Below are 20,671 nucleotides of genomic sequence, written 5' to 3' on the forward strand. Positions count from 1 at the left end.
TTTTTTTTTTTTTTTTTTTGTTTTTGGCAAACGTTCAGTCTTTGTTTCCTTAACTCCAAAAAACGACAGGTAGTTCTTACGTCCGTATATAAGACGGCACAAAGTATTGATACAGATTGCCAACGTGTCAAAATTGTGAATGACGTGGCAGAGAGAATTAACCAACGTCTTTTATCCACGTCTCATACGCAATGACGTGGCTCTCTGTTCCGTACGACTTGACTTGTGTTGAAGTGTTTATCTCTAAAACCCCAAATCGATCGTTTTGGTTTCCCTCCTCTGCGATCGGCGAAAGAGAAAAAAAGAGAGTTGAACAGTGCGATTTCGAAAGCAATTTCTTCGGTTGCCATGGAGTCTGATATGGAGGTTATGTCTGAAACTGATGCGTCTCCTCCCCAGAAGCTACGTATGTTCGGAATGGGTAGAACAATTGATGATCGCGAAGATGAGGTACATTGTTCTGTTGTCGATAAAACCCTAAAAATGCCACCTTTGATTCTTTCTCCGATTAATTATTTTGTTAGGTTTCGTTTTCTTAGTTTCTCGTGTCTTCGATTATGCATGAAAACTATGAAAGTTTCGATTTTTAATCGTCTTCGGAAATTTTGAAATGTTCAAGGTTCTGAATTTTTTTTTAGTTTTTTTTTTTAAATGTGATTTGGTAGAGTGGGAGAAGAAGGATCAAAGATGTTGAAGTTTATCTTCCAATTGTGTGTGGATCGGTTGCTTTTTTTCTTGGAAAGAGAGCCACTGAGTGAGTGATTTTTATCTCTTTTTTTCATGTTCCGACTTCAAGAGTTGTTATGGTAATGCTCCAATCTTTGATCTTTTTTTGGGTTTTATGTTTACGTGAACTAGATATCGAACACATAAGTGGACTGTCTATGTACGTGGAGCTACGAATGAGGATCTTGGTGTGGTTATCAAGCGGGTCATCTTCCATTTGCATCCAAGTTTTAAGAACCCAACTAGAGTGGTTGATTCTCCTCCCTTTGCATTGTCTGAGTGTGGTTGGGGAGAATTCAAAATCGACATTACTGTTTTCCTCCATACCGATGTCTGTGAAAAGAAGTTGGAGTTGTGAGTTTCCCCATGTGTGATTGTGAGTTTTCAGTGGTGATCTTAAGTTGTGGTTTATATACATCTGAAGAGCTATTGAACATTCTTTGCAGGTCTCATGTCTTAAAGCTGAACCCGGAGAATGAATATGGTTCTGTTCCTAAGTCTATCAAGATACCAGTTGTCGCTGAGTCTTACAATGAAATTGTCTTCCCTGATCCTTTTGAGAGTTTCCTCACCCGTGTTTATAATCACCCTGCCGTGCACATCTCTAACCTTCCAGATGGTTTCAACCTGCCTCCTACAGGTACATTCTTGTTCTGGTCTCTAGTGAAGGAACAGTTTTTGCCAGAAGCATGGTTAATTCTCACATTGTAATGTTGCAGGAGTTGCTGATACGTATCATCAGTTGAGAAATGGAGACACTAAGGATCATCCACTCAGTCAATGGTTTTTGACGTTTTCAGAAGCAGATGAGCTTTTTACACTTACGGCAGCTCGTCAGAAGGTTTCTGCATTTCTACTTCACTTTCAATTTCTTATATTTCATTAATAGAATTGCTCACATTTAACGTGGATTTCTTAAATGATACAGCTACAATTTCCTCTGCTCAAACTTAAATAGCAGTTAGACTTGGGGAGCATTCTTGTTTGGCTTTGTGACAAAGCCTTTGTCTTGATTTTTATAGAATTGTGTTAGAAATTCTTATTAACCGACTGTATGTATAATCTTAATCTAATAGGTGCAAGCTGATATCGCCAAGCTAAAACGACAGCTGATCATGGTAGATGGGCAACCTGAAGGACTTTAGTCTTCCTCTGGCTACTAATGTTGATGATCATAAAGGAGTTTGCGCAGAAAATTTTTGTGATACCGTTAACAAATCTCGATGGGGGTTTAAAACCTGAGATGTCTTAATATCTGAGCAACTGTGCTAACTGTTAGAACATGTAAAAAAAGAACCTCTTTGTAGTCAATATCGGTGTCTGTACCTACAAAGTACTAATGCTTATGCTTTTGTTCATTTTGTTTGCTTTTTTGTTACAAGTTTCTCTCAAACATAAGCATCATAGGTTTGCAGCTCGTTGGTGAACATGTGAAAACACAACTTACACCTAACATTTCTAAATGGTTTGTTTGATTTCATCATGTTGTTTGACATAGTATCCTAAAGGTAAAGCTCTGTATCTTTCATGCTTTCATTGGATTGCAGAGGAGGCATTGAGAAACCGGTATTGTCTACTAATTGTCATTTTCATAGGAAGATTGAATCGAATTTAGGCATTTGCAGACTTGTTTAGTTTATAGAAGAGACACACATTCACTTCTCACTGAGAGGGGACCTTGACAATGACGTTTATCAGGCTCTTGTTAAGTGAAATTCAAAAAAATCACATGTGACCTTGGAAACCGAAAGAGGGAGAGAGACAAAGATGTCGAAATCATTGTTTCTCATTGTGGCCATAGAACATGGGAAATGAACTTCCCCACTTTAGGGTTATCCAAGAAATGAAACTGGTGGCTCATAGTTGAAGGTGAAGAATATATGTCTGTTTATGTATTATGACCCCTCTTTGCTTAGGTGGTGTTTTAGGTTTTTGGATAGTATCCACATGGGAGAGTCTTATGATTTCAAGACAATGGACCCTTCACACATCAGCCTCTTCTTATTTTCTTGACTCTTCTATTTCCAATTCCTTGTCTTCTTCTTGTTTCTTTATCAATCTATTTTTCCCCAATCTATTTCTCTTTGATTTTACCCTCCAAATAACATCTTTACCCTCAATTTGCAAAAAAAAAAAAAAAAAAAAAAAAAAAAAAAAAAAAAAAAAAAANAAAATCGAAATTTAACTCATAATCTAGTCATGCTACTTTCAAAATTTGAAAATGACAAATAATTTATATATCAAATCTAAACTATCATGACGAGAAGTGTAAATATATTCTTCGAATTTGAAAACTTAATATATGTTACTTATGTCAAAAACAAAAAAATGTTACTTGTAGTTTTGTCCCAAAATATACATAAATTCAACTTTCTTGTAGTTTTGTCCTAAAATATACACAAATTTAACTTACATGAGTTACATCTAACATTATTTGCAAGTTAGAGTATATTTGTAAAAAAGAAAGTGCTATTTATTTTTTTGTTAATTCTTGAGGTGTTTATGTTGAACATGCGACTTTCTGTGATCATATCTATATATATTTTTTTAAAAATCTTATAATCTGTGCTTAATAATATAAATTTAAATTTATTAATAGAACATGCAACAACTAAATTAAAAGTTGGGGCGACCGAATAAATCTTTAAAAAAAAATTCACGAACTTTGAATTTTTTTAAAACTCAAGATCCGATAACCAGTACTAAATCTCATAAAATTTGTCACCAAAAACTTAAAATTTTGTTGATTACTTATAGTTTTATGATTTTTAATTTTGAATAATATATAAATATTACTTATAGGTTTATGATTTTTAATTTAAATAATATATAAAAAATATAAAACATATAAATCAATAAAGAAATTATTATAAAATCAGTATATTAAAAGATGAGACAATTAGACTAATGAGAGAATGGAAAAAAATGAATGAGTTTCATTCCAACCATTTATAATTGAACGGATTGAATCATTTTCTTAACTTATTTATCTCAATAATAATAATATAACTAAATACTTATTCAACTCTTTTAACTTCTTAGTTTAAATCATCCATTTGCATTCAAGGAAGATTTATCAATCATAGATTCGAAGTGTTGGGGCTTTCGGTTGATGTCAACACTCAACGAGGAATGAATTGATAGTGTCTCCGAGTTACAACCACAACAGGTGGCGCCATTTATATTCAGCCATACATCACATCATCTCACTGTCCCACTCTTCGATCCCACACCACTCATCTTTTTGACTTTTCTTTACTTGTTTTTTCTTCTTAGACTAACTTGTGTTTCTCTTTGTATATAATAGTTGAATAAAAGTGATCTAATAAGTGACATCGCTTTTGATTTGGGTTGGCTTAAAAGTGAAATAACAATAAGGACGGCCAAGAAATTACCAAGGTTTTATACTAAGAAAAACGTTTCTAGTATGCTTTTGATTCATTATGAATTTTTGATCCAATAAGAAAAGTTAAAAAAAAGAAGAAGAAGAAGTTGAACGTTGACAAAGAGAAATAAAGAAGGTATAGTATCATTAAGGACGGCGAAGAAGTACGTGAACACAAGGCATCGGCCTCGATGATGATGGCTTTCATAACAAAACAAAAGATTAGGTTCGAGCCTAAAGCATTAATGTTCTAATTTTCACATGGGAACATATATCCTTTATCATTATCTTTTTTATATATAGGATATATGTATTATTAAAAGACAAAATGAAAATTGACAAAGAAACGATCATCATCTCAAGAGTATTTTCTTTAACAAAAAAATTATCTCAAGAGTATTTCAGAATATGTATAGATTCTAATAACCATTATTGAAGAAAAAAAATGGTATAAAAAAAACATATAATATGGACTTTCAAGTGATTTAAAAAAAAAAAAGTGAAACAGTGGTGATTCAGTCACAAGGGTGTAGAACAAAATCTCTATCTATTGGATATACATTTTTGGTCACTATTGTAAAATCTGAAATGTTAACTCTAAAGATTAGTTTTGTCTTAGATCAAGATGACATTGTTCGAAGAGAGAAATAAAAACAAAAAAAAAATAACAACAACGTGTCCTCTTATGTTTTTTGTTTTTGATGAGGCAAAATATATATATATATATATATATTTTCTGTTACGTTTCAATAATGTACAATTGTAATTAACAAAATACACTTGTACGTATATGCAAAATAAAGACAATGGTTTTGCGCAATCTTTTATGTCGAGTCCTTATTATATATGTATCTCGTCAAGTACGTACTTTTGTTACAACTTACAAATCTCTTTTACTTCGTCCGTAATCTATGTACAACTGTACATTAAATAGATATGTATCTAACGGGGCCATTGGCTCATTTATATGATATTTAAAGGGACGTAAGAGAAGAAAATGGACATTTGTTTTGTAAACTTGTCTAAGTATGTAAAGGCAATAAGGAGACATTGTAGGGCAATGTTATAGTCCCTACCAAACTTTGTTTTTTATACATTCTTTCACAGTTTTTATTGCATCTCTCTCTTGTCCTTGTTGGTTCTGTCCTCGATGTTTTATTTGCCCTCACCTCCTACATCTCACATGATTTTGCTTTCACAAGAACAAAGAATCTAGCTAGGTGTCCTAATGAATCAAAACAGGAAATTTGATTGGTTTAATTAGTTTTTTTCTTCATATATGATTTATATAGATATCATTAGTATTTTTTTCTATTTATGTGATTAGCTTTAGGAAGTTCAGTTTCATCGGACTTAAGTCTCTGGAATACATTGTACCCGCCATCTTAATTTGGAAGGCCTAGTGAAACTAGAACTCGAATCCATGTACGGGGTTCATGCTTTGCCACAAATTCACAAATTAATTTTGTAATTTTTTCCCCCAAAATATACATATACGTGTTTACGTGTGTTTTAATTGATTTTTATCCCAATGCAAAACCACTCCATGTGTTTCTAATGGTTAGTCGTCGATTTTGATTTTTTGGGTACGAGATACATATAAATCTAGCTAATCACAAATTGTGTCAACGTCATAAATAATCAATCTAATTATGATCTAAAATATTGTAAGGTAACCAAATTATGAAGGTATACAGTTTTTAGTTTTACCTATTGTTATTTGTTAGTCAACATAATTTGATATTTTGTCCTTGTATATTTACATGCAAATTTGAATGTAACATACATTTAATACATATATGATATTATTGTCACTATTTGGTCAACGTCATAAGGAACCAAACCTATATTTATTTGCAATCAATAACTATACTACCCAATTTGATGACAAAAGAAAAAAGAAAAAAACTATACCACCCAATTTATAAAGGTATAGTAAAATACTGCATCAACTATCATCAATATATTAATTTATTAGCCTTCTAAACTGTCCATATAAATACTTCTCCATTGTACCCCTTACCTCCATATCATTCTTCAATCAAAAACTAAATCCACGAAAAACAAAAGAAGAAAAGAAAAGAAAGAACAATGGCAATAAAGAGATCGAGCAAAGCAACGTTGTCTCAAAAGGCATCTATCAAGCAAATGGTAAAGAGATGCTCGAGTCTAAGAAAGATGAAGAACCAAGAAGATGATCTTCCTCAAGACGTGCCAAAAGGTCATTTTCCGGTTTACGTTGGACAGAACCGAAGTCGGTACATCGTTCCCATTTCTTGGCTCGACCACTCCGAGTTCCAAACTTTGCTCCGCCGAGCTGAGGAAGAGTTTGGGTTTAACCATGATATGGGTATAACCTTGCCTTGTGATGAAGTCTTCTTCAGGTCACTTATCTCCATGTTTAGATAAAGCTCGATCTTCTTAGATTCTTGAAGATAGATCCAAAAACAAGAAACAAAAAAAGTCATTTTTAAGGATTTTCTGATTAAGACGGAAGAACATGGCTAAGAAGCTTCGTTAGGCATTATTAACCCGTTTGGGGTTTTTTTCATTCTTTTTCTTAAACTAAATTTGTTAGTAATCTTAATATTTTGTAATAGTTGGGGTTGGGTGGGAGTGGGAGACTTTTTCCCTCAAGGCAACGTAAAAAGGTTGACTGTTCATCTTGAGAGGATTATAGCTAGTTAACTCTCTACAAATTAATTGGTTATGATCATTGATCATCTTGTGGACTTGTGGTAACGATGTTTATGTATTATATGAATCCGCATAGTTAATATATGTTGAGATTTTTTTTATATTATATACATGGATGCTCCAAGTCCAACAATTCATAACTCACGTTCTTAACTCACGTTCTTAACCTTTTAATTTGACTAAAACTATTCAACCGTATATCACGGCTGCCATTTGTCAAAAATAGTGATAGAAATATATAACACATTCGATATTTTAATTTAGTCACCTCAATAGAATTGCTATTGCTATAATGTATGTATGTAGTATTTTATTTGTTGGAGTGTTAATTACCGTATTTGTTTCATTTCTTTTACCATGTACGTAGTCTTAATTAGCAAGTAGTAGTAATACTCTAAAAAGATTTGATTATGTGTAATGATATCAATTATTGAGTCAGATTTTTTTGATAGATCATTATGGTCCTACCAAACCCAGTCCCTCCACATATTTTGTATCTATGCGTATTATTTATGGTTGTTACCTAAAACCAAAAGAATCTTCCGTAATACAGATTAGCTAATTTGATGTCCCCATTATGTTTTATCTTGAGCAGAACACATAGATCGCCAAACTATCATGTCCACCTTCCTAGCAAAGCAGAATGGTATCATGATCACATTAATCTTCTTCATTTCTCTTCTTTTTTGGATAACAATTTTAAAAATGCATTGTCCCCTCTGAAGCTAGTTTGCCCATATTATGTGTTCTCAAACAATTGTTTATTTTTGAATTAAAATATGCTATTGTTGACATCATAGATGCTAGTGGATATATCATCGACGAATTAGAAATGTTTTCATAATCATATCCAGTTTCATAACATCATCATCATCATTTTATAATAACCTATTAATAACCTATATCTCAAACTCAAAGTATCATAAGACTCATTGTTATATATATAGTATTTCATCTAGATTCATCAGCTTGATATTAATTTATCTTAAGTTCAAATCAGTTTTAAGTAAATAATATTGCGATTTTACTAATTTTGATTTCGGTTAGCGTCCTCGTTAATCTGAATTTATAATCCGGATTGGACAAAGTACTACAAACCGTAGGTTAGTAACATATAAAAATGGTCTGCTCAGAAGCTAGCTTGCCCATATTATGTGTTTCTCCAAATAATTGTTTATTGTTATTTTGGAGGTGTTTTTTTGCATTAAATAAGTTATTGTTGCCATTATACATGCTAGTGGTATATTATATACGTCATCTTCATTTGGTAAACCAGATGTAATATATGGATGCAAATGTTATTATTGTTCGTTTAGTAACAGTTAGGAACTCATCTAGATACAATATCTGGATACATTTTAAAAACTCATCCAAAAAACTGAATTTCTGGATGAAATTTTTTAGAGAGTTTGGATGAGATAAACTCATCAATAATTTGTAAAAGTCAAAAATACCCCTATTTTAATTAAATAATTACAAAATATTTTTTCTCAATTCTAATATACGTACAACTCTAAAATTCCAATTTTTCACCTACCAACCTGCAAAATCTCATTTTTCTCTAAACCCGCAAAATCTCGTTTTCCCGCCAAAACCGCAAAATTTCGCTTTTCCCATCAAACCGCAAAATTTTGTTTTCCTACCAAAAAACACAAAAACATGAAAACTTGTTTTCCCGCCAAAACCAAAAATTTACGTTTTCCCGTCAAAACCACATAGTTACGTTTTCCGTCAAAACCGCAAAATTACGTTTTCCCGCCAAAAACGCAAAATTATGTTTTCCCGTCAAAACTGCAAAGTTACGTTTTCCGCCAAACTCGCGAAATCTCGTTTACCCGCCAAAACCGCAAAATCTCGTTTTCCCGCCAAAATCTCGTTTTTCCGCCAAAACCACAAAATTATGTTTTCCCGCCAAAATCGCAAAATCTTGTTTTTCTGCCAAAACCACAAAATTATGTTTTCCCGCCAAAAACGCAAAATTATGTTTTCCCGCCAAAAACGCAAAATTATGTTTTCCCGCCAAAAACGCAAAATTATGTTTTCCCGCCAAAAACGCAAAATTATGTTTTCCCGCCAAAAACGCAAAATTATGTTTTCCCGCCAAAAACGCAAAATTATGTTTTCCCGCCAAAAACGCAAAATTATGTTTTCCCGCCAAAAACGCAAAATTATGTTTTCCCGCCAAAAACGCAAAATTATGTTTTCCCGCCAAAAACGCAAAATTATGTTTTCCCGCCAAAAACGCAAAATTATGTTTTCCCGCCAAAAACGCAAAATTATGTTTTCCCGCCAAAAACGCAAAATTATGTTTTCCCGCCAAAAACGCAAAATTATGTTTTCCCGCCAAAAACGCAAAATTATGTTTTCCCGCCAAAAACGCAAAATTATGTTTTCCCGCCAAAAACGCAAAATTATGTTTTCCCGCCAAAAACGCAAAATTATGTTTTCCCGCCAAAAACGCAAAATTATGTTTTCCCGCCAAAAACGCAAAATTATGTTTTCCCGCCAAAAACGCAAAATTATGTTTTCCCGCCAAAAACGCAAAATTATGTTTTCCCGCCAAAAACGCAAAATTATGTTTTCCCGCCAAAAACGCAAAATTATGTTTTCCCGCCAAAAACGCAAAATTATGTTTTCCCGCCAAAAACGCAAAATTATGTTTTCCCGCCAAAAACGCAAAATTATGTTTTCCCGCCAAAAACGCAAAATTATGTTTTCCCGCCAAAAACGCAAAATTATGTTTTCCCGCCAAAAACGCAAAATTATGTTTTCCCGCCAAAATCTCGTTTTTCCGCCAAAACTGCAAAATTTTGTTTTTCTACCAAAAATACAAAATCTCATTTTTAAATATTTATATAATATATATGAAAATAAGTAAAAAAACATAAGTAAATTTAAACCACTAAAACATATTTAACATAAAATAAAGGTTTTTTTGGTATTTTACATATATTATATTGAGATACAATATCAAATTATAAGACAAACATAATTGAATCGAAATACAATTTATGAATACATGAACGAAAACACAAACGAACATTATCTAGATGTTGCGTCCATATACTGCAACTTGATACTGCATCTAGATATTATTATTTGCCATTTTGATCCGGTCAGCAACCGGATTAATCGGTCTGATCTGAATCCGAAATCCGGGACTAAACATACCGAATAGGGGGACTCTCTCATCAATGTGATGGGGTTTGGAAGATTCTTGTACAAGGGCTTTTTTCTCAGCGTTATAGGTTTGGGTTTCATATGGCCCATATCGATCGAAGTAATCCATAAAGGCCCATTAGGGTTTGAACAAACGTCAGGTTGCAGGATAAAAGGGCGAATTTTACACTCATAGTAAGTTGGATCTCAAAACCCTAAAAAAATTGTAAACATCGTCGCCGCCGCCGAGAGCATTCCACCATGGGTCGTGTCATCAGAGCTCAACGTAAGGGAGCGGGTTCCGTCTTCAAATCCCACACTCACCACCGCAAAGGTCCGGCCAAGTTCCGCAGCCTCGATTTCGGCGAGCGAAATGGTTACCTCAAGGGCGTCGTGACGGAGATCATCCACGATCCAGGACGTGGTGCGCCGCTTGCTCGCGTCACTTTCCGTCATCCTTTCCGTTTCAAGAAACAGAAGGAGCTCTTCGTTGCCGCCGAAGGTATGTACACCGGTCAGTTCTTGTACTGCGGTAAGAAAGCTACTCTCGTCGTCGGAAATGTTCTCCCTCTTAGATCTATCCCTGAAGGAGCCGTCGTCTGCAACGTTGAGCATCACGTTGGTGACCGTGGTGTCCTCGCTAGAGCTTCAGGTGATTACGCCATTGTTATCGCTCACAACCCCGACAACGACACCACTAGGTTTGTTTCTCTAATCCAATCTTTTGTAACTCGTAATTACACATTTCATGGTTTGCTGTTGATAACATTTTCAGATCTGAGTATTGTTTGGTGGTTGATTATGATGATTTGAATGAATTGCTTATATATCATTTTCAGATTTGTCGATTGTTTAGTGTAGCTTATGCTGCTCGTAATGGAATCATTTCGTCATTTAGAAAGTGGGAAAGCTATTGTAAATGCTAATATGATATTGATTGTAGCATTTGATTCAATATCTATGATTATACTGCTATTTTGTGGTAGTTAACAATGTATTTGTTTGTTACTTTTGGTATTTCACAATGACTAATAATACATGATGAAATGGTTTGGATAGGGTTAAGTTGCCGTCTGGTTCCAAGAAGATTGTCCCAAGTGGATGCAGGGCTATGATTGGTCAAGTTGCTGGGGGTGGAAGAACTGAGAAGCCAATGCTCAAGGCAGGAAACGCGTACCACAAGTATCGTGTGAAGAGAAACTCATGGCCTAAGGTTCGTGGTGTGGCTATGAATCCAGTGGAGCATCCTCATGGAGGTGGTAACCATCAGCACATTGGTCACGCCAGTACTGTTAGGCGTGATGCACCACCAGGGCAGAAGGTTGGTCTTATTGCTGCAAGGAGGACTGGTCGTCTCAGAGGTCAAGCTGCTGCTTCAGCCGCCAAGGCCGACTAGAGTTAAACATAAACTTTTGTTTCTCAGTTTTCTATGTTTCAAGTTTTGTTGTCTGTGTTTCGTTTTGAACCTTGTTCTGAAATCCTAAAAGATTTTTATGACCTTATTCTCTCTCTCTCGAAAAGCTTATGTTATGCTATGCATCATACTGCATTTTTTCATTACACAATGTTTTTCGTTTTGTGCTATTGCGTATATTGAAAATTATGTACTTTTTAAGTATTACGTGTAAAGTGCAAGCGTGAATTTTTATTTCTCATTCATTCTAGAAATCTTTACCCAAGTGCTCTTGTTTCAACGATATTGCACTTGAAAGTATTCGGTTTGTTTCTTTTGTGAATCTTGAAATTTTTTAATACATAAAGCGTAACTTGTTTCTGATACCGGAAGAAAATATTAGTAAACTGGATGATTAAACCGGTAATTGAGTTGTATGTTTTAAGACTTTAAGTAGTAATTATTAGAGGCAATATCACCAACTCTTGTCTCGTTAAAGTGGTGGTGACTCAGCATGGTTGAGAGTCTCACCAGGGTTCGAGAGTTGGTGGTACCCTGCTCGCTACCGGCAGGGTCGTCTATTGCAGAGAATCATGCCTTTGTTAAATAGCCGAATTGAAGTAATTTAAATTACTTTTGATTTAAGCGTGCTGCAAACCTTCTCGGTGATTCCCAAGGCTTCCATGTGCGTGCCTAAAATGGACTCATCATGTAGTCTTCTTGTAAATGCATATCTTGATGAAAACATTATTTTTGATTGTAGCTTTTCTATTTTGCTTTTGAGCTGATTCTATGATTAATCATTCTCTTTTAGTATACAACAATATATCTTTGGTTTATACATTCTGTAGTTTCACAAGACGAATTTAATCATATGTTTTGACAGGATTAAGAATCTAAGATGCCATCATGTTTCGAAGAAGATTGTCCCCAATGGTTGCAGGGCTATGATTGGTCAAGTTGGTGGTGAGAGAAGCCGATTCTCAAGGCAGGTAACTCGTGCCACTACTACTAGTACCTTATTGTGAAGAGAAACTCATGGGCCATGCACTAAGGTTCGTTTGTGGCTATGAATTCGATCTAGATGGAAGAAGCAGGGTGATCATCAACACAATGGTAATGTCAGAACGGTTAGGGTTGACGCACCTCGACAGAAGGTTGGTCTTATTGCAATGCTGGTAGGAGGTTCGTTCCGTTCCCTGGTACAGCCACCAGTGCTGACTAGCTAGGGTTGTTTAACCATATATATGTTTCTGTTTTCTATATATGTTTCAAGTTTTGTTGTCTTGTATTTTCCGTTTGGACCTTGTTTCTCTAGTGCTACGATAATCTTAGTCTTTTCTCTCCAAAAGCTTATAGTATACATATAAATTTCCAAATTTTCATCACCAGTTTTTGATTATCGTTGAGCTTTTTCATTTTGTTCTCTTGGTGAATTTTTGATTACCGTAATCTTTAACGAACCCGTAATTAAACCGAGAATTGATCAGTTGTAGTATGTTTTTTGATCTATATATAAATCTTTAGCGAACCGTAGTAAACCGGGTAATTGAGTTGTGCGCTTAAGTAATTATTAAATAGGGATTAGGTCACCAATTCTCACCCATCAAAGTGGTATAAGTGACTCGGCATGTGTTGAGTGTTTCTCACCAGGGAACGAGTGACGTATTGGTATACCGCAGACTCACGGTATTTCCCTAGCAATTGAGGGAGTCTATCACAGAGAGAATCATTCCTTTGGTGTGGTAGCAGAATTAAGGTAATCTAAATTACCTCTTTTTAATTCAAATTACGGTAAGAAATCTGCATCATGGAGATGTACGTGCAGAACTAAAAAGCTTAATGGAAGGCGACTGAAAACCGTGACTTTATTCAACCTTCCATCAAATCTCACCTCCTTTTGTTTCAAACGTACCAAAACTTCCCATCGAGAGCCCTTATGCTGCTTATGCTCCGGACAGGCCATGTTCCCATCAGACTTACTATAAAACGACTCTCATCAGCGCCAACATCCACCGTTGAAGGCTCCTTGAAAAGGAAAACCTTCCAAAACACTCAAGGGTTTCTGACCCTCTAGATTTGTGTTGCTCTTGCTCTATAACTGTCTTCAGGTTGAATATGATCCAAGGATGTTTAGTTATCGTTCTGGTCTAGCCATGATTCCAGACAAGTGTTTGGACAATGTCCTGATGTATAGAGGAAGTAAATCTCCACAGTAGCTGTTTGGCCCTAAATCTAAAAAAACTGAATCTTTTTGAACAAAAGTTGAGAAGGACTACTTAATTAGTTCCAAGGCGTCAGATAAACAAACAACTTATTAACCTAATGTTTGCTCTCACTCAAAGCACTCAAACATGGCTAAAGTTTAGTAAAGCTAATTAATCCCTCATATATTGTATTCCCTCCGTTTCAAAATATAGGATGTTTTAACTAAAGTACGCAAATTAAGAAATCTTTACTTTTAACAAGTTTAACCAATCAGAAACAATACTGCATGATATAAAATACTAAACTAATCTAAAAGTTGCATAGAAACTTAAAAACATCTTATATTATGAAACAAAAAACTTCTCTAAAACATCTTATATTTTGAAACATCTTATATAAACTATGAACTATAAAGTGGCCTATATTTTGAACAGCTTAATAGTTCTTTGCAAGGCTAATTCCGTAAGAGTTTTATTTATTTATTCATATACATAATGCAACTTCACATTGTCACAAAGGACAAGTTAATCTTAACAGCTTCGTAGCCACTCCTGCTTCATATTTCTTATCAGACCAATTGTTTGTTGAAGTAACTTCGTCTCCTATAAAAGCGGTGCTCCACAAACCAGAGGTGTCAGGGAGATTGGCTAAGTGGGCAGTCGAACTTGGAGAGTATGACGTCATTTATAGACCGACCACAGCCATAAAATCGCAAGCATTAGCTGATTTTGTTGCTGAATTCGCACCAAGCATGGTCCGAGAAGTGATAGAAGAGGTAAAAACGCTTCTGGATGGGACAAGAAACGGGGAATGGAAGCTCTATGTCGATGGTTCTAGCAACATTAGAGGAACTGGTCTCGGCCTAGTTCTCATGTCTCCAACAGGCGATACAGCTTCGAGAGCAGTCAGATGCAACTTCCGGGCTACTAACAATGAAGCAGAATATGAGGCACTGATAGCAGGACTAACGTTGGCTCGAGAACTCGGAGCTCAAAACTTAGAAGTGTTTAGCGACTCGCAGTTAGTCGTCAATCAAACCCAAGGGGATTACCAAGCCAAGGATTCTAGTATGGCTAGATACTTGAGTGTAGTGAAGGAGCTTATCAAAGCGTTTGGTAGCTGCAAGATTAGTCAAATTCCGAGAGAAGAGAACAATCATGCAGATGCACTCGCTAACCTTGGATCCGCACTCAAAACTGACACTTCAGTTAATGTACCCCTACTGATTCTACAGTGGCCAACGACTAAAAAAGACATAGAAAAGCAAGAGTCTTGCGTCGTGACGACAAGCGAAACATCGAGTTGGATGACGTCAATACTCAACTATCTTCGAGACGGCGTGTTGCCACTGGATCGCGCTGAATGTAGAAAGATCAAGCAGCAAGCTGCACGATATATTCTCAATGGAGGACAATTATATCGTAGATCATTCTCTGGACCTTATTTGAAGTGTATTACGGCGAGTGAAGCTCAATTAGTCTTGGCCGAGCTACATTTAGGAGAATGTGGAAATCACTCTGGCGCGCGAAATCTAGTGCTAAGAGCCAAGAGGGCCGGATACTACTGGACGACGATGAACGAGGATGCTGTACGATTCGTTCGTCACTGTGACAAATGTCAAAGGTTTGCAAATGTCTCAAGACTGCCACCAGAAAATTTAAAGACAATCAGTTCTCCATGGCCATTCATGAAGTGGGGCATGGATATAGTCGGAAAATTACCAACAGCGCCAGCTCAGAAAGTTTTCCTACTGGCTGTGACTGACTACTTTACAAAGTGGGTGGAAGCAGAGGCGTTCAGCCAAGTCAGAGCGCAAGAAGTCAGTAGCTTTATATGGAAGAATGTTATATGCAAATTCGGGGTACCTCATGAGATTGTCACTGACAACGGACCCCAATTTGCATGTAACAAGTTTAAAGATTTCTGCGATGATTGGGGCATAAAATTAAGCTTCGCAACACCAAGGCACCCGCAGTCTAATGGTCAAGCAGAATCGTCAAACAAAACAATTGTCAAACTACTGAAGAAACGCCTAGAGAAGTCTAAAGGAAATTGGGTAGAAGAGCTTCCAGGCGTGTTGTGGGCTTATCGTACCACTACTAAATCATCGACCGGTGAAACACCGTTTTCACTCGTGTATGGAATGGAAGCGGTAATACCCTGTGAAGTAGGCGTAAAAACGGCACGAACCGAACACCCTAACTTGCAGGAGAACGAGAAGCTGATGTGTCTCGAACTTGATCTACTAGACGAGAAACGAGAGACAGCGAAAATAACCAATTGGTGCTATCAACAGGAAGTGGCTAGGAGCTACAACAAAAATGTGCGCACACGAACGTTTTAGGTAGGAGACTGGGTCTTGCGACGTACTTTTCAAAATACAATGGAACAAGGAGCTGGGAAACTCGGTCCCATTTGGGAAGGTCCTTACAAGGTCATCGAAGTTCGTGGGTCAGGAGCCTATAAGCTGCAAAACCATGAAGGAAAAAATCTTCCTAACAGCTGGAATGCCCTGCATCTGAAAAAATACTACTTTTAATGCTTTTGTTTTTTGGTTTTTCACCATTTATTTTTGGTGTTCTTTGATTTTCCCGAGGATTTTCACTACATGTCTCAAGTTATAGACAATGGTTTTAATAAAACTTGATTTTTCGTCTACGTGACATATTTGAGAGCATAGGACACGTCCATGTGATTGTTTAACGTATTGAAGCCGTTGATCCATGAATACATGAACAATAGGCTCTCTACAAAAGATCAAGCAGCAAGCTGCACGACATATTTATTTTTGGTGTAGTCATCTAAACGCGAAACACTCGCTGCAATTACATATTAACGAGTGTCTCGTTAATATGTAATTGCAGCGAGTGTTTCGCGTTTAGATGACTACACCAAAAATAAATATGTCGTGCAGCTTGCTGCTTGATCTTTTGTAGAGAGCCTATTGTTCATGTATTCATGGATCAACGGCTTCAATACGTTAAACAATCACATGGACGTGTCCTATGCTCTCAAATATGTCACGTAGACGAAAAATCAAGTTTTATTAAAACCATTGTCTATAACTTGAGACATGTAGTGAAAATCCTCGGGAAAATCAAAGAACACCAAAAATAAATGGTGAAAAACCAAAAAACAAAAGCATTAAAAGTAGTATTTTTTCAGATGCAGGGCATTCCAGCTGTTAGGAAGATTTTTTCCTTCATGGTTTTGCAGCTTATAGGCTCCTGACCCACGAACTTCGATGACCTTGTAAGGACCTTCCCAAATGGGACCGAGTTTCCCAGCTCCTTGTTCCATTGTATTTTGAAAAGTACGTCGCAAGACCCAGTCTCCTACCTAAAACGTTCGTGTGCGCACATTTTTGTTGTAGCTCCTAGCCACTTCCTGTTGATAGCACCAATTGGTTATTTTCGCTGTCTCTCGTTTCTCGTCTAGTAGATCAAGTTCGAGACACATCAGCTTCTCGTTCTCCTGCAAGTTAGGGTGTTCGGTTCGTGCCGTTTTTACGCCTACTTCACAGGGTATTACCGCTTCCATTCCATACACGAGTGAAAACGGTGTTTCACCGGTCGATGATTTAGTAGTGGTACGATAAGCCCACAACACGCCTGGAAGCTCTTCTACCCAATTTCCTTTAGACTTCTCTAGGCGTTTCTTTAGTAGTTTGACAATTGTTTTGTTTGACGATTCTGCTTGACCATTAGACTGCAGGTGCCTTGGTGTTGCGAAGCTTAATTTTATGCCCCAATTGTCGCAGAAATCTTTAAACTTGTTACATGCAAATTGGGGTCCGTTGTCAGTGACAATCTCATGAGGTACCCCAAATTTGCATATAACATTCTTCCATATAAAGCTACTGATTTCTTGCGCTCTGACTTGGCTGAACACCTCTACTTCCACCCACTTTGTAAAGTAGTCAGTCACAGCCAGTAGGAAAACTTTCTGAGCTGGCGCTGTTGGTAATTTTCCGACTATATCCATGCCCCACTTCATGAATGGCCATGGAGAACTGATTGTCTTTAAATTTTCTGGTGGCAGTCTTGAGACATTTGCAAACCTTTGACATTTGTCACAGTGACGAACGAATCGTACAGCATCCTCGTTCATCGTCGTCCAGTAGTATCCGGCCCTCTTGGCTCTTAGCACTAGATTTCGCGCGCCAGAGTGATTTCCACATTCTCCTAAATGTAGCTCGGCCAAGACTAATTGAGCTTCACTCGCCGTAATACACTTCAAATAAGGTCCAGAGAATGATCTACGATATAATTGTCCTCCATTGAGAATATATCGTGCAGCTTGCTGCTTGATCTTTCTACATTCAGCGCGATCCAGTGGCAACACGCCGTCTCGAAGATAGTTGAGTATTGACGTCATCCAACTCGATGTTTCGCTTGTCGTCACGACGCAAGACTCTTGCTTTTCTATGTCTTTTTTAGTCGTTGGCCACTGTAGAATCAGTAGGGGTACATTAACTGAAGTGTCAGTTTTGAGTGCGGATCCAAGGTTAGCGAGTGCATCTGCATGATTGTTCTCTTCTCTCGGAATTTGACTAATCTTGCAGCTACCAAACGCTTTGATAAGCTCCTTCACTACACTCAAGTATCTAGCCATACTAGAATCCTTGGCTTGGTAATCCCCTTGGGTTTGATTGACGACTAACTGCGAGTCGCTAAACACTTCTAAGTTTTGAGCTCCGAGTTCTCGAGCCAACGTTAGTCCTGCTATCAGTGCCTCATATTCTGCTTCATTGTTAGTAGCCCGGAAGTTGCATCTGACTGCTCTCGAAGCTGTATCGCCTGTTGGAGACATGAGAACTAGGCCGAGACCAGTTCCTCTAATGTTGCTAGAACCATCGACATAGAGCTTCCATTCCCCGTTTCTTGTCCCATCCAGAAGCGTTTTTACCTCTTCTATCACTTCTCGGACCATGCTTGGTGCGAATTCAGCAACAAAATCAGCTAATGCTTGCGATTTTATGGCTGTGGTCGGTCTATAAATGACGTCATACTCTCCAAGTTCGACTGCCCACTTAGCCAATCTCCCTGACACCTCTGGTTTGTGGAGCACCGCTTTTATAGGAGACGAAGTTACTAGCACGATAGGATGGGCTTGGAAGTAAGGACGCAGCTTCCTTGCCGCTGTTATCAATGCAAGCGCTAGTTTTTCCAGGTGGCTGTATCTTGTTTCGGCTTCTAAGAGAGACTTGCTCACATAGTACACCGGATATTGTTTGCTCCCTTCCTCGCGTACGAGGACTCCACTGACGGCATGTTCTGATACAGCAAGATACAGTAACAACACTTCTCCATCTTTGGCCTTTGACAAAACTGGAGGTGTCGTGAGGTACTCCTTCAAATGCTTTAGTGCTTCCTCACACTTGTCGTCCCATATAAAGTCTTTTGGCTTCGGCTTTCTTAAGGCAGCAAAGAACGGGTGAGATCTATCAGAAAGTCTCGAGATAAATCTGCTGAGAGCAGCCATCCTTCCAGTGAGCTTCTGCACGTCTTTCACGTTTCTTGGAGGAGTAATGCCCTGGATTGCTCTGATTTGGTCTGGATTAGCTTCTATTCCTCGGAACGTGACAATGTACCCAAGGAACTTGCCTGAACTAACACCAAACGAACACTTTGAAGGGTTTAGCTTCATGTTGTATTTGCGCAGTGTAGTGAAGGCTTGATGTAGATGTACTATGTGGTCCTCTGCCACCAACGACTTTACCAGCATATCGTCGATATAAACCTCCATAGTTTGACCGATTTGGCTAGCAAACATCATGTTCACTAGTCTTTGGTAAGTGGAGCCAGCGTTCTTTAAACCGAACGGCATCACTTTGTAGCAGTATATGCCTCGTGTAGTCATGAATGTCGTCTTCTCTTGGTCGTCTGGAGGCATTAGAATCTGATTGTAGCCGCTAAAGGCATCCATGAAGCTCATCAGTTGGTGTCCAGCGGTAGCGTCTACGAGCTTGTCGATGTGAGGTAACGGGAATGGGTCTTTAGGACATGCCTTGTTTAGATCGGTGAAATCTATACAGACCCGCCACTTCCCGTTTTTCTTTCGAACGACCACCACATTGGCTAGCCAATCCGGATACTTCACTTCACGTATGAACCCAGCATCCAAGAGATTTTGGACCTCTTTGTTAATTATCGAGTCGCGTTCAGGTGCAAACTTCCTTCGTTTTTGCCTGACTGGTTGATGATCTGGATCTACTTCAAGTTGATGCATTATGACATCTGGATCAATTCCAGGCATGTCCGCGTGAGTCCAAGCAAAACAGTCAGCGTTTGATCTAAGGAAATCGACAAGCCTCTTCCGTATATCGGTTGGGAGTTTCGAACCCACATTTACCCGTTTGTCGGGATGACCTTCGAGTAACGACACCTCATCTAGTTGTTCCACCTCTGGTTCTTCGCCATGAGGTACCAGCGGTGGCTTCTGTAATTGCTATAATTGTTGACCCTTTCCCTTCAAGGTAGTTTGGTAGCATGAATGTGAGCTTTCTTGTTCACCTAATATCTCTTTCACTCCCCATGGGGTGGGAAACTTGATAGTTTGGTGTAGGGTTGATGGAACAGCACCCATGTCGCGAATCCAAGGGCGTCCCATGATAGCATTGTACGCCGAAGCACAATCCACTACCAAAAATTTTGTGTGTTTGTTAACTCCCTCAGCATATACCGGAAGTGTCACTTCACCAATACTCTGTTTGACCTCACCGCTGAACCCTACTAAAGGGATAGATTTTCGTGTCAATCCTCCTTCATCAAGACCCAACTCTTTGTATGCTTGCATATAAAGGATGTTTGTTGAGCTTCCATTGTCGATTAATATTCTCTTCATCAAAGAGTTAGCCACTGTCATTTGTACGACTAACGCATCGTGATGCAGAGTTGGTACGCTGCTTTTATCAGTCGTAAAAGTTATGCTGTATGACGGTGTGTCGCCTTGTGTAGCGTGTCCTTTATTTTGAGAGTTCCTGACAGCTCTGGTATTTCTTTTTGCAGCTGAGTGAGTTATTCCACTTATCTCTGATCCTCCAGAGATAACGTTAATGACTCGATCATGTTTTGGGGGTGAAGCCGGACCATCGGTAATTG

At 37.7% G+C, this 20,671-nt stretch overlaps 4 protein-coding genes across 4 annotated transcripts; 3 read left to right on the forward strand and 1 right to left on the reverse strand.

Moving 5' to 3' along the window:
* LOC104767108 (transcription initiation factor TFIID subunit 14) lies at positions 270 to 2,062 on the forward strand. The gene is made up of 6 exons (XM_010491141.2): positions 270 to 450; positions 666 to 754; positions 859 to 1,080; positions 1,173 to 1,366; positions 1,446 to 1,567; positions 1,803 to 2,062. Exons 1-6 carry the CDS (start codon positions 349 to 351, stop codon positions 1,869 to 1,871), a joined length of 798 nt encoding a protein of 265 aa, XP_010489443.1. The 5' UTR covers positions 270 to 348; the 3' UTR covers positions 1,872 to 2,062.
* Positions 6,111 to 6,888, forward strand: LOC104767109 (auxin-induced protein 15A). The gene has a single exon (XM_010491142.2). It carries the CDS (start codon positions 6,203 to 6,205, stop codon positions 6,518 to 6,520), a length of 318 nt encoding a protein of 105 aa, XP_010489444.1. The 5' UTR covers positions 6,111 to 6,202; the 3' UTR covers positions 6,521 to 6,888.
* On the forward strand, positions 10,151 to 11,479 carry LOC104767110 (60S ribosomal protein L8-1). Its single transcript, XM_010491143.2, has 2 exons — positions 10,151 to 10,668; positions 11,027 to 11,479. Exons 1-2 carry the CDS (start codon positions 10,229 to 10,231, stop codon positions 11,361 to 11,363), a joined length of 777 nt encoding a protein of 258 aa, XP_010489445.1. The 5' UTR covers positions 10,151 to 10,228; the 3' UTR covers positions 11,364 to 11,479.
* LOC104768172 lies at positions 16,908 to 20,435 on the reverse strand. Its single transcript, XM_010492097.1, has 2 exons — positions 20,148 to 20,435; positions 16,908 to 20,018 (listed from the first exon to the last, which is right to left on the reverse strand). Exons 1-2 carry the CDS (start codon positions 20,433 to 20,435, stop codon positions 16,908 to 16,910), a joined length of 3,399 nt encoding a protein of 1,132 aa, XP_010490399.1.

This window comes from Camelina sativa, chromosome 19 (genome assembly GCF_000633955.1).
Source record: "Camelina sativa cultivar DH55 chromosome 19, Cs, whole genome shotgun sequence".
Taxonomy (NCBI): domain Eukaryota; kingdom Viridiplantae; phylum Streptophyta; class Magnoliopsida; order Brassicales; family Brassicaceae; genus Camelina; species Camelina sativa.